We start from the raw sequence: 14163 nt of genomic DNA, 5'->3' as shown, positions 1-14163 counted from the left end.
TTTGCTTAAAAATATTAGTTGTCCATATCAATAGCTATTATTATTATTCCTAGCCATTATTATTTTAGTGGGGATAATGGAGGTAATGGAGATTGAGGGGGTTTCCATTACCCTCTAACCAACTGTCCAGCACATCAAAACAATGTGTCCCCATGACTCCTCCCCACTCTTCTCCAGCGGTACCTCCAGGAAGAGGGCTGAACCACAGCGACGCCTTCCCTCTCTTGCCCAGTGGTATCTGCCAGGAGGGGGACTGTACCATTCTAATTTCTCCTTTTCTTCGAGTGACATCTTCCCAGGGGAAACTAATCCTGACTCCCCCCTCCCACGCCGTGTGATATCTCCCTTAAAGATCAGGACACCTCTCCCCGAGCGTCGGCACCTCCGCTTTTTTAAACTTTGTACAGACCCAGAGAACCCAGTTCCAAAGACCAGCTCCTCCCGGAATGATTGCCCGCAGGTTTCTACCCCGGAACTGCGCCCCCAGCCACCGCCTCCCATGGAACAGCCCACTGTACGGAATGGGCGCAAAGATGGCGGCCCCCACGGAGGAACGCCTCCGCACAGCCATGTTCCTTTCCCGACACCACCACTCATGGGCAAAGTCTCCGTAGATCCGTAAGCGCACGTCTCGGAGCGAGTAGACTGCAGCACCACAGCCCTTAGGATCCTGTGCGAGACCAGCACCCCAGAAGGGGCACTGTCGGGGTGGACAGGAAACGGAAGTGGCCCTCAGAGGACGTTTAAGTCTTGTTGGCGCGCGGCGCTAAAGCGAGTGCACGAGGTTTTATGGCGTGACAGTCATCAGTGATTTTGAGGTGATGGCTTTGTTGGCTTTGGGAATGATGAATTGTCAGTTCGTGAAGGTCCATTGGTGGGAAGTTAAAGACTCTGGTGAATGGGAATCTGTGCATGTCAGGGATGGGGCTTCTGGGGCAGTCAGGTTTCAGATTCCTCGCTGCGTCTTGTCAAGTCTTAATAGAGTGTGTGTTTAGATTTTTCCTTATCAGTCTCCCCGGAGGTGTGCTGATCTTACTAGTCTTTCCAAAGAACCAACTTTTGGCCTTGTTGATCCTCTCTGATGTACCTTTGTTTTATTTTTTTTATTATTTTTTTTTGTACCTTTGTTTTATATTTCCTTAATTTCTGCTCTTTTCTGTACCATTTTAACTTTTTAAATAGGATGTTAATTCACTAATGTTCAGCCTTTCTTCTTTGTTATAAGCCATTTAGAACATGAATTTTTCTTTAAAGATCTCTTTAGCTGCATTCCACAACATTCTATATACACCATCTTATTATTGAGAGTTGTTTTTTTAATTTATTATTTTTTTAAAGATTTAATTTATTCATGACACACACACACACACACACACACACACACACACACAGGCAGAGGGAGAAGCAGGCTCCATGCAGGGAGCCCGACGTGGGACTCGATCCCGGGTCTCCAGGATCACACACCCTGGGCTGAAAGTGGCGCCAAACCGCTGAGCCACCAGGGCTACCCTAAATTTATTATTTACATTACTATAATGCTTTTGGGAGGGTTGACATTTTTATAACATCTTCTTATCCAAGGATATGGTATATTTGTGTGACTACTTTATATTTGTCAATTTTTTAATCATAGAAGTTCAACTCCTTCAATGTATTTTGCGTATTTCCTGCTGTTACTAATTGGTTCCCCTCCCCACCCCCCGCCGTTTTCATTTGACCATTGCTATTATAGAGGAAAAACTATATGCTCTTATAATTTTATGCAGTATCCAGCCCCTTATCAAATTGCTCTATGAATGCTAGTACTGTCTTTTTCTATGTATAAAATCATATCATTGGCAAAGAAAGCCACATTTCCATTTCCTTACAACATTCATTCTGATTGTTTCATCTTCCATAGTGTGAGCTAGAGCCAGCAAAACAATTTTGAGCTGTGTTAGACATCCCTATGTTGTTGATAATTTTAATGGCAGTAGCTTCATCATTGTATTTTTTAGCATCATAGTTCAGGGCTATGTTTAGTAAATGATTTTTGTGATATTTAAGTGATTTACATCTTCCCTAATTTTAGTTGGGAGTCTTATTGGTAATGTCTCCTGGATTGTGTCATATGCTTTTCTGGTGTAAGTTCATAGCAGCATGGCCATCCCCCATTTGTTGATTAATAAATAATATTATTGATGTTGAACCATCTTCTGGAAAGAAGAGGCTAAGAGCTTCCTGTAGAATTCAGGAGGGATTTTTCACCCTAAAATGGCAAGATAATTAAGGAGAGCAGAAAGAGATACCTTTCATTCAGATTGCCAGGTCTCCAGGTTTCCTGCCTCCACAGACACCCACCAAGTCCCCATGGACAAGCCCTCCCTCTGTCCACGGCTTAGGGCTTTAGCACCATTTGCTGCCCCATTTCTGCCCTTCCTGCAAACCCAGATCTACTTTGAACCTGGAATTGAGGAATAGGCTGGCTAGATAAGGTATGAAGCTCCCTGTGGAGCCACCCCAGTATAAAGGACTCTGAGATCATTAATTTGACTTCAAATATCATGATTGTTTCCATAATTCACCCTAACACTCAGAGTGGGGGTTGCTGAACTTTGTGGTGTAGATATGGAATGACACTGATGACATGGATACTGTCCTTTTAGGATTTCTTGGTGTCTCTGTGGAGCTGTTGAGCTTTCTCCTTACTGGAGGCTGCGGGATCTTCCATTCATTCTGATCGCAGCCCACATACAGACTCCCCTCCAGCTTTGGAAGGTGGTCTGAGACCCAGGGTGAACATGCCAGCTAATGGGAAATCACCCCAGAGGTTCCCTGCCTTGGTTCCAGGACAGTCTGGCAGATCATTTGAGGTAAGGAGGAGGAGCCTACTTAAAAATTTTTTTCTTTTGTTTTTTTTTTAAGATAAATTTAGTTTTGAGATAATTGTAGATACAAATGCAATGTACCATTTACTCAGTGTCCTCCAGTAGGAACGTCCTGCAAAACCTTGGTATAGTGTCACAGCCAGGATATTGACATAGGGAACATTTCCATCACTACAAGGATCCCTCATCTTGCCTTTTACTAGACACAACCACTTCTCTCCTCCCCCACTCTATCCTTAACCTGTAGCCATCATTAATCTGTGCTCTGATTCTATAGTCTTGTTACTTCAAGTAATGACATATAAATGGAATAATACGGTATATAATCTTTTCGGACTGGCTTTTTTTACTCAGCATGATTCTCTGGAGATTCGTGCAGATCGTTGTGTATATGGATAGCTTGTTCCTTTTTATTACCGAACAGTATTCCATGGCATAAATGTACCACAGTTTGCTTAACCAACCTCTAGTTGAAGGACCTATTGGTTGTTTCCAGTTTTTGACTATTACGAATAAAGGTGCTATGATTGGGGACGCTTGGATGACTCAGTTGGTTAAGCATCTGCCTTTGGCTCTGGGCAGGATCCCAGGGTCCTGGCATTGAGCTCTGCATTGGGCTCCTTGCTCAGCGAGGAGTCTGTTTCTCCCTCTCTCTCTGTCTGCCACTCCCCCTGCTTGTGCTCTCCCTCCCTCCCTCTTTGTCAAATAAATAAATTCTTTTTAAAAAAAGATGCTATGATTGTTTGTGTAAGGATTTTGTATGTGTTGAATGCAATTGCTGGATTGTATGCTAAGTGCATGTCAAACAATTAATTGACTTAATTTTTTTAGTAGAATTTTAGATTTACAAAATAATAGAGAAAATAGTACATATACTTCCATGTACCACTCTGTATTCCCCCAGTTTCCACATGATTAATCTCTTGCATTAGTTTAGTACATTTGTTATGATGAATGGATTCGGATACCCTATTATTAATTATAGTCTACGGTTTTGTAGTAAGGTTCATTCTTTGTGTTGCACATTCTGTAGGTTTTGATAGAAGCATAATGACACATATCCAACATTATAGTTTCAATACAGAACAGTTTGATCTGTGCTTCAGCTACTCATCTTTTCTCTCCTATGCTTGGACTTCTTCTGGCAACCACTGTTTTTTTTTTTTTAATTGTCTCTATAGTTTTACCTCTTTTAAAATGTCATAGTTGTAATCATACAGTCTGTAGCCTTTTCAGATTAGCTTCTTTTGCTTAGCAATTTGCATTTTAACTTCCTCCATGTCTTTTCATGGCTTTATAGCTCATTTTTATCATTGAATAATAATTCTATTGTATGGATGTACCACAATTTGGTTATCCATTCATCTATTGAAGGACATTTATGTGTTCCTGGTTTTGGGCAATTACGAATAAAGCTGCTATAAACATTTGTATACAGGTTTTTGTGTGGACATAAGTTTTTTTTTAGGATTTTATTTATTTATTCATGAGAGACACACATAGAGAGGCAGAGACACAGGCAGAGGGAAGAGAAGGCAGGCTCTGCAGAAAGCCCAATGTGGGACTCGATCCCAGAACTCTGGGATCATGCCCTGAGCCAAAGGCAGACGCTCAACCACTGAGCCACCCAGGCGTCCCTGGACATAAGTTTTTATTTTTAATATATTTTTTTAGTTTATTTATTCATGAGAGGCAGAGAGAGGCAGAGACAGGGAAAAGCAGGCTTCTCACAGGGAGCCCGATGTGGGACTCGATCCCTGGACCCGAGATCATGCCCTGAGCCAAAGGCAGATATTCAACCACTGAGCCACCCAGGCATCCCTGGATGTAAGTTTTTAATTCACTTGGGTAAATAAGTAGGAGTGCAATTGTGGGTCATATGGTAAGATTGGCTTTATAAGAAACTGCCAAACTGTCTTCCAAAGTTCTTCACCATTTTGCATTCAAACCAGCAATGAATGAGAGCATTCCTGTTGCTCTACATCCTTGTCAGCATTTGATATTGTCGGATTTTTGGATTTTAACCATTCCAATAGGTGTGTAATGGTATCTCATTGTTTTAGTTTACAATTCCATAATGATGTTGAATCTAGTTGTATGTGCTCATTTGCCATCTGTATATCTTCTTTGGTCAAGTGTCTGTTCAGATCTTTTGTCCTTTTAAAAAAGATTTATGTATTTATTTGAGAGAGAGAGAACATGAGCAGGGGAGGGGCAAAGGGAGAGGGAGAGAGAATCTTAAGCAGGCTCCCTGTTGGGCATGGAACCCAACATAGGGCTCTATCTCACAACTCTGAGATCATGACCTAGGCTGAAATCAAGAGTTGGACACTTAACTGACTGAGCCACCCGGGTGCCCCCCTTTTTATCCATTTTTTAAAAAGATTTTATTTATTTATTCATGAGAGACAGAGAGAGAGGGGCAGAGACACAGGCAGAGGGAGAAGCAGGCTCCATGCAGGGAGCCTGACGTGGGACTCCATCCTGGGTCTCCAGGATCAGGCCCCGGGCTGAAGGCAGCGCTAAACTGCTGAGCCACCTGGGCTGCCCCTTTTTATCCATTTTTAAAAAATATTTTATTTATCTATTCATGAGAGACACACAGAGAGAGGCAGAGACATAGGCAGAGGGAGAAGCAGGCTTCCTGTGCGGAGCCCAATGTGGGACTCGATTCCAGGACTCTGGGATCTCGCCCTGAGCCAAAGGCAGACCCTCAACCACTGAGCCACCCAGGCGTCCCTCTTTTATCCATTTTTAAATTGGGTTGTTTATTTTGTTATTGTTGAGTTTTAAGAATTGTTTGTATGTTTTAAATACAAGTCCTTTATCAGATGTGTGTTCTGTAAATATTTTCTTTCATTCTGTGACTTGTCTATTTTCTTAATGGTGTCTTTCATAGAGCAGAATTTTAAAATTTTAATAAAGTCCCACTTGTCAGTTTTCCTTTCATGAATCGTAATTTTGGTGTTGTATTTTAAAACATTTCCAAACCCAAGTCACTTAGATTTTCTCTTATTATCTTGTAGAAGTTTTATAGTTCTACATTTTGCATATAGGTCTAAGATCCATTTAGAGTTAATTTTTGTGAAAGATAAAAGGACTGAGTCTAGTTTTTTTGTTTGCATATGGATGTCCAGTCGTTTCAGCACTATTTATTTTCTCCATTGAATTGCTTTTTCTCCTTTGTCCAAGATCAGTTGATTATATTTGTGTGGGTCTATTTCCTTTTTCTTTTTCTTTTTTCCTGTTTCTTTTTTTTTATTTTTTAAAAATTTTTTTTTAAAATTTATTTATTTATGATAGTCACAGAGAGAGAGAGAGGCAGAGACACAGGCAGAGGGAGAAGCAGGCTCCATGCACCGGGAGCCCGACGTGGGATTCGATCCCAGGTCTCCAGGATCGCGCCCTGGGCCAAAGGCAGGCGCCAAACCGCTGCGCCACCCAGGGATCCCTCCTGTTTCTTTTTAAATATTTTATTTATTTGAGAGAGAGAGAGTGTGCACAATTGTGCAAGCGATGCGGTGGGGGGGCAGTGTAGGGAGAGGGATAGCAGACTGATACTGAGCGTGGAGCCTGATGCAGACCTTGATCTGAAGACCTTGAGATCATGACCTGAGCTGAAACGAAGAGTCAGATGCTTAACCGACTGATCCACCTAGGCGCTCAGGTCTACTTTCTTTCTGTTTGTTCCACTGATAAAATTGTCTATTCTTTCTCCAATATGTTGTTCTTTTTTTAAAAAAATTTTTTTTTAATTTATTTATGATAGTCACACAGAGAGAGAGAGAGAGGCAGAGACATAGGCAGAGGGAGAAGCAGGCTCCATGCACCGGGAGCCCAACATGGGATTCGATCCCAGGTCTCCAGGATCATGCCCAGGGCCAAAGGCAGGCGCTAAACCACTGCGCCACCCAGGGATCCCGTGTTGTTCTTTTTTAAAAAGATTTTATTTATTTATTCATGAGAGATATAGAGAAAGGCAGAGACATAGGCAGGGGAAGGAGAAGCAGGCTCCATGCAGGAGTCCGATTCAGGACTCAATCCCAGATCCCGGGATCACGTCCTGAGTTGAAGCTGACGCTCAACTGCAGGGCCACCCAGTCATCCCTACCATGCTCTTTTTAAATTGAGGTATTCTTGACTTCAACATTATATTAATTTCAGGTATACAACATAATCATTCGATATTTGTATGTATTGCAAAATGATCACCACAATAAGGCTAGTTAATATCCATCACCATATATAGTTATTAATTTTTTTCTTGTGGTGAGAGCTTTTAAGATTTAGTCTCATAGCAACTTTTAAATATGCAATACAGTTTAATTAACTATAGTTGCCATGCTGTACATTACATCCCCATGACGTAATTTATTTTAAGACTTTTTTTTAAAATTTTTTATTTATTTATGATAGTCACAGAGAGAGAAAGAGAGAGAGGCAGAGACATAGGCAGAGGGAGAAGCAGGCTCCATGCACCGGAGAAGCAGGCTCCATGCACCGGGAGCCCGATGTGGGATTCGATCCCGGGTCTCCAGGATCGCGCCCTGGGCCAAAGGCAGGCGCCAAACCGCTGCGCCACCCAGGGATCCCCGTAATTTATTTTATAATGAAGTTTGTACCTTTTGACTCCCTTCCCCCATTTTGCCCCATATCTGGCATCCACCAATCTGTTCTCTGTACTATGAACTTGTTTTTTGTTGTTTTGTTTTGTTTTTAGAACCCACATATAAGTGACCTCATACAGTGTTTGTCTTTCTTTTTTTGCATTTTAATATATTTTTAAATATTTTTTATTGGAGTTCAATTTGCCAATATATAGCATATCACCCAGTGCTCATCCCGTCAAGTGTCCCCCTCAGTGTCCATCACCCAGTCACCCCAAGCCCCCACCCATCTCCCCTTCCACCACCCCTTGTTCATTTCCCAGAGTTAGGTGTCTCTCATGTTCTGTCACCCTCACTGATCTTTCCCACTCATTTTCTATCCTTTCCCCTTTTTTCCCTTTCACTATTTTTTATATTTCCCTTATTTCACTTAGCAGAATGCCTTCAAGGTATATCCATATTCTTGCAGATAGCAAGATTTCCCTTTTCTTTTATGGCTGAATAATATTCTATTGTGTGTATATCGCATACACACCCCATATTTTCATTATCCATTCATCTGTTAATAGACACTTAGATCGCTTCCATATTTTGGCTATTGCAAATAATGTGGCAATTAACATGGGGGTGCATATATTTCTTTGTTACTGTTTTTTTTTTTCTTTGTTACTGCTTTATTCCACTTTGAATAAATACTCAGAAGTGGCATTGCTGGATGATATGATAGTTCTAGATTTAATTTTTTTAGGAAACTTCATACTGTTTTCCACGGCAGCTGTACCAGTTTCTGTTCGACCAACAGTGCACAAGTGTTCCCTTTTCTTCACATCCTCACCAACACTTGTTATTTCTTGTCTTTTTGATACTAGCCATTCTAACAGGTGTGGGGTGATGTCTCACTCTGGTTTTATTTTGCATTTCTCCAATGATTAGATTAGTGATTTTTTTTTTTTCCAGTGGGCTCCATGCCCAGTGTGGGGCTTAAACTCAACCCTGAGATCGAGAATCACATGCTCTACAGACTAAGCCAGCCAGGTGCCCCTAAATTAGTGATGTTGGGATATTTTCTTTTTTCTTTTTTCTTTTTAATAGAAAACCTAGACTTATTTGTTAAACTATTACAAAGACAAAACAATTATCATTGAAGTACTGTGAGGACTTCGTCCCAATTTCATTTGTTATGGAAACTGACCTAAGAGGTTAGAAATTAAAGGCTATAACCTAAGAGGTTATAACAAAACAGACTGGTGAAACATGGTGAAAGAAGTAAAAGCTAATCAGAAGCATCCATATTAGTGGTATTTCATGTGGCTAGGATATTTCCCAAGAGGCTCTCTAAAGATGCCTAAATGAATTAACCTGGATCCCAAATTAGTAAAAAGACCTTAATCCCTGTGAAGAACAAGCAGTGGCCAGGATTTCTCTGAGATCTCTTTGTCTTTCTTTTTAAGGGGTAAGGGAATCCTTAGGCTCTAAAGGATATATCTTAGATTCAGCCTCCTTCCTTCCCATCCAGTCTACCTATGTCTTCAAGTACCTGCGCATTCTCACCACATAGGCCTGCCAGGTTACAGAAGATGCATATAGTGAAAGCAGGAACTATAGGCCTACTCAGAGGATACCTATACACAAAAGTTTTGGGTAGATGATAAACTACAAATACCCTCTTGGTTAAGTTAATTCACCTTTGTTAATAAAGGTCATAGTTTCTTCTGCTGGTGACAACTTTTTGTCTCAGTACATAGTCTGTCTCAAAAAAAGAACTGGTTCAGGTAAATTTTGGAGAAGGAAAAAGACTTTCATCAACACCCACTCCACAGTAGAAGAGGCACCAAGTTCTTTAGTTCTTTCCTAGTTATGAGCAGAATCCCACAGCAGCATAAATCATCTTCAGTGATCAACATCTGCATCCTCAAACTGTCCAGCAACTGTTGGTGTAGTGTCTACCTCCATCCCATCTTCATAATCTCTGATTGAATCTTCTGTCCGGACTCCAACCATGTTATATTGGCTGCTCACAGACTGAGAAAGCATTCCTTCTAATCTCTCCAAGGTGGCTTGGCCTTCTGCTGTTAAATGGGATAATCCTTCTTCATAGGTATAAAATGTAGGGATGTCCCCCTGCCCTTGTTCATGTGCTTCCACATCATATTCTTCTCCATCGTAATCATCTGAATCTTCATCCTCAGGATCAGGATGCAAAGCCTGGCATTCACACATTGCAGTGAACATTGCCTCCAATGCTGATTTATCACTAGGCACAAATCTAAATTCAGCAATAGGTTCAACATCATCATCACTGTCTTCTTCTTCAGCAACAGATTCTTTTGATTCTTCTCCAAATTTAGCATTCACCATAACATACAAATGCTCTGTGGATAGGCATTTAGGTCCCTGGACATCGCATGCAAGCTAATGGTGGGGTATTCCAGTGAGAATCCTAATCCAGAGCCATCTAACCAAGACAGGTGGATATCTTGCCAAGAGCAACACCTCCCGCACCTTTTCACAGAAGAGACAGGCACATTGATGATTCTCACTCAGGGGCCGGAGACTCAAAACCTCTCCGCGATGTAGAGCGTGCCGGTGCCGAGGCCCTTGCTCTTCAGCACAGCCTCGGTCTTGGGCTGCTGCTGCCGAAGCCCCTCGGCCGAGCGGGGCAGCGGGAAACTTTTGAGGAAGCTCATTGCGGCAGGGAGCGCGGAGACATAGGCCAGGAGGGAGCTGCCGCACGGCGACTCCCGATGTTGGGATATTTTCATGTATTTGTTGGCCATCTGCATGTCTTCTTTGAAAGATCATTTATCTATTCATGAGAGACACAGAAAGAGAGAGGCAGAGACATAGGCAGAGGGAGAAGCAGGCTCCATGCAGGGAACCTGATGTGGGATTCAATCCCAGGACCCTGGGATCATGCCCTGAACCGAAGGCAGATGCACTCAACTGCTGAGCCACCCAGGCATCCCTCTGCCCGTTTTTAAATAAGTATTTATTTATTTTTGCTATTGAATTGTATGGGTTCCTTATATATTTTGGATATTGCCCCTTATCAGATATATGATTTACAAATATATTCTACCCTTCAGTAGGTTGCCTTTTCATTTAGTTGGTAGTTTCCTTTGCTGTGCAGAAGCTTTTTAGTTGGATGTCGTCCCATTTGTTTGTCTGCTTCTGTTGCCTTTGCTTTTGGTATTAAATCCAAAAAAGCATCACCAAGACTGTCAGGGAGCTTACTGCCTATGTTTTCTTGGATTTTTTGGCTTAAGGTCTTAGGTTCAAGTCTTTAATCCATTCTGAGTTGATTTTTGTGTATGATATAAGCTAGTGGTCCCCAGTTTCATTTTTCTGCACTGGCTGTCTAATTTTTCCAATGCCATTTATTGAAGAGACTGTCCTTTCCTCATTGAAAGTTCTTGGGTCCTTTGTCATAAATTAATTGGCCATATATGCATGGGTTTATTTCTGAGTTCTCTGTTCTATTCTGTTAACTTATGTGTCTGTTTTTATGCCAATACCATATTGTTTTGATTACTATATAGCTTTTGTATGATAGTTTGAAATCAGCACAATGCCTCCAGTCCTGTCCTTTTTTTTTTATGATTGCTAGCATGTTGTTATTGATTTATAAGTTTTCTACATGTTTTGTTAGATTTATACTTGAGTATTTCATATTTCTAAGTGATTATAAATGATTTTATATTTTAAATTTTGAAGTCCACATTTTCATTGCAAACAAATACAGTGGGTTTTTGTATTGTATCCTGTTTCCTGTGACTTCATTGAATTCAATTATTAGCTCCAGGAGGTTTTTATTTTTATTTTATTTTATTATTATTATTTTTAAAGATTTATTTATTTATTTATTCATGAAAGGCACAGAGAGAGGCAGAGACACAGGCAGAGAGAAAAGCAGGCTCCCCACAAGGAGCCCGATGTGGGACTTGATCCCAGACTCCGGGATCATGCCCTGAGCTGAAGGCAGATAGATGCTCAACTGCCAAGCCACCCAGGCGTCCTGAGGTTTTTATGTTTTTAGAGATTTTTTGGTGATTTTTCTTCATAGGTAATCATTTCATTTATAAATAGGGGCTTTTTTCTTTTTTATTTTGTATACCTGTCATTTCCATTTCTTGCCTAATTTTACATTATTAGAACTTCTAGCACTATGTTGAATAAGAATTGTGAGAATGGATATTCTTTTTTTTTTTTTAAGATTTTTTAAATTTATTCATGAGAGACACACACAGAGAGAGACAGAGACACAGGCAGAGGGAGAAGCAGGCTCCATGCAGGGAGCCTGATGTGGGACTCGATCCCGGGTCTCCAGGATCAGGCCCTGGGCTGAAGGTGGCGTTAAACCACTGAGCCACCCGGGATGCCCCTTGGATATTCTTGCCTGCTGTTAATATTGTCTTTCACCATTAAATATAATATGAGTTGTAGTTTTGGTTTAGATGCTCTTTATCAAGTTGAAGAAGTTCCTGTCTATTCCTGTTTCTGTTCATATTTTTGGCGGAAATGAGTGTTGAATTTTGTCAAAAATTTTTTTACATTGGTTATCATGTAATTTTTAAGATCCTGTTAATGTGAATTACATGGGTTTATTTTTCTTTTTTTATTCATTCATGAGAGACACACAGAGAGAGAGAGGCAGAGACACAGACAGAGGGAGAAGCAGGCTCCATGCAGGGAGCCCGACGTGGGACTCGATCCCAGGTCTCCAGGATCATACCCTGGGCAGAAGGCGGCGCTGAACTGTTGAGCCACCCGGGCTGCCCATGGATTGATTTTTTAAAAATATTTTACTTATTTATTCATGAGAGACACACAGAGAGAGGCAGAGACATAGGAAGAGGAAGGAGAAGCAGGCTCCATGCAGAGAGCCCTATGTGGGACTCGATCCCAGGACTCTGGGATCACGTCCTGAGCCAAAGGCAGATGCTCAACTGCTGAGCCACCCAGGCGTCCCTCACATGGATTGATTTTTGAATGTGGAACCTGCCTTGCATTCCTGGAGTAAACCCCAGTTGGTCATGGTGTATAATTCTTTTAATATATTGTTGAATTATATTTGCTAATATTTTATCAAGAATTTTTTCCTACATATTCATGAGTGATATTGGTGTGTAGTTTTCTTTTTTATATTGTATTTGTCTGATTTTGTAATCAGGGAATGTATTAGTTTCATGTGTTTTCTGCAACAAATCACCACAAACTTGGTGGCTTAGAATAACAGAAATTGATTCTCTCATAGTTCTTAAGGAGGCCTTAAGTCCAAAGTAAGTATCCTTGGGCCAAAATAAAGGTTTTGGCAGGGCTGTCTGTACTCCCTCCGGAGCCTTTAGGGGAGAATCTATTCCTTGCCTCTCTTCTAGCTTCTGGCTGGCTGCAGCTATTCCTTGGCTTCATCGTTTTATTCTTAATGGCCAGCATCTTCAAATCTCTTGACTCTGTCTTCACATCACTGCCTTCTGTGTCTGTGTGTGTCAAGTTCTTTTGCCTCTCTCTTATCGGGATACATGTGATTGCATTTAGGACCCACCTGGATAATTCAGGGTACTCATCTCAAGATCCTTAATCACATCTGCAAAGACTCTTTTGTTCTTGCCCTATAAAGGTGATATTCACAGGTTGCCAGGATTAGGATGTGAATATCTTTGTGTGTGGGGGGGTCCCTTTTTAGCCTGTCACAGGCAAATGCTAGCATCCTAGAATGAGTTTGGAAGAATCACTTCCTCTTCTTTTTCCTGTAAGAGGTGTTGTAATTGGTGTTAATTTTTTTAAAGATTTTATTTATTTATTCATGAGAGAGAGAGAGAGAGGCAGAGACATAGGCAGAGGGAGAAGCAGGCTCCATGCAGGGAGCCCGGGTCTCCAGGATCACAACCTGGGCCGAAGGCGGCGCTAAACCTGGGCCGCCAGTGTTAATTCTTTAAAAGAATTTGGTAAGGGACCCCTGAGTGGCTCAGCGATTGAGCATCTGCCTTCAGCTTCTGGCATGATCCTGGGGCCCCAGGATGGAGTGCCCATCAGGCTCCCTGCATGGAGCCTGCTTTTCTCTCTGCCTATGTCTCTGCCTCTCTCTCTGTCTCTCATGAATAAAACAGAATCTTTAAAAAAAAAAAATTTGGTAAAATTCTCCAGGAAAACCATCTAGGCCACAGATTCATTGATCGACTGATTTCTTTTTTGGTGAGTTTTAAATTATGGATTAAATTTCCTTAGTTGTTTTAGGGCTATTCAAATTATCCATTTCATATCAGTCAATTTGTGGTAGTTGGTTTTTTTTGTTGTTGTTGTTTTGTTTTTTTAAAGAATCAGTCCATTTCATCTAAATTATCAAATGTATATATGAAGAGTTGTTTATATTTGCTTCATCCTTTTGGTGTCTGCATGGTCTTTAGTGATATCCTTTGTTTCATTCCTGATATTGGTAATTTGATTTTTCTCTTTTTTTCAGTCTTGCCAGAAGTTTCTCAATTTTATTGATCTTTTCAAAGAGCCACCTCTTTGTTTCATTGATTTTTATCTATTATTTTTCTGTTTTCAACTTTATTAATTTCTGCTCTTTTCTATTTCCTTCTGCTTGCTCTGGGTTTATTTTGGTCTTTTTAAAAAACTAAAATATAATTGTTATATAACATATAAGTTTGAGGTGTACACATATTGGTTTATTTTTATTTTTTTTA

The 14163-nt window shown here is 40.8% G+C and overlaps 2 protein-coding genes across 3 annotated transcripts in view; one reads left to right on the top strand and one right to left on the bottom strand.

Annotated features, from left to right (window-relative positions):
* The first annotated feature begins 275 nt into the window (after positions 1–275).
* Positions 276–14163, top strand: part of ZNF157 (zinc finger protein 157) — a 60602-nt gene continuing 46714 nt past the window's right edge. The window contains exons 1-2 of one of the 2 annotated variants that reach the window (XM_077888511.1): positions 276–818; positions 2646–2852. In XM_077888511.1, the coding sequence (XP_077744637.1) occupies positions 2781–2852 (72 nt within the window). In that variant the 5' untranslated portion in view covers positions 276–818; positions 2646–2780. The remainder of the gene's footprint in view (positions 819–2645; positions 2853–14163) is intronic. The other variant, XM_077888512.1, reaches the window with a different exon arrangement.
* LOC144308193 (methylosome subunit pICln-like) lies at positions 8593–10206 on the bottom strand. The gene is given in 3 exon segments (XM_077888544.1): positions 8593–9849; positions 9852–9946; positions 10037–10206. Coding segments are annotated over 3 exon segments (705 nt in total). The 5' UTR covers positions 10162–10206; the 3' UTR covers positions 8593–9364.

The sequence above is a fragment of the Canis aureus genome, chromosome X (genome assembly GCF_053574225.1).
Source record: "Canis aureus isolate CA01 chromosome X, VMU_Caureus_v.1.0, whole genome shotgun sequence".
Classification (NCBI taxonomy): Eukaryota; Metazoa; Chordata; class Mammalia; order Carnivora; family Canidae; genus Canis; species Canis aureus.
This window is presented reverse-complemented; position numbering and strand designations above follow the sequence as displayed.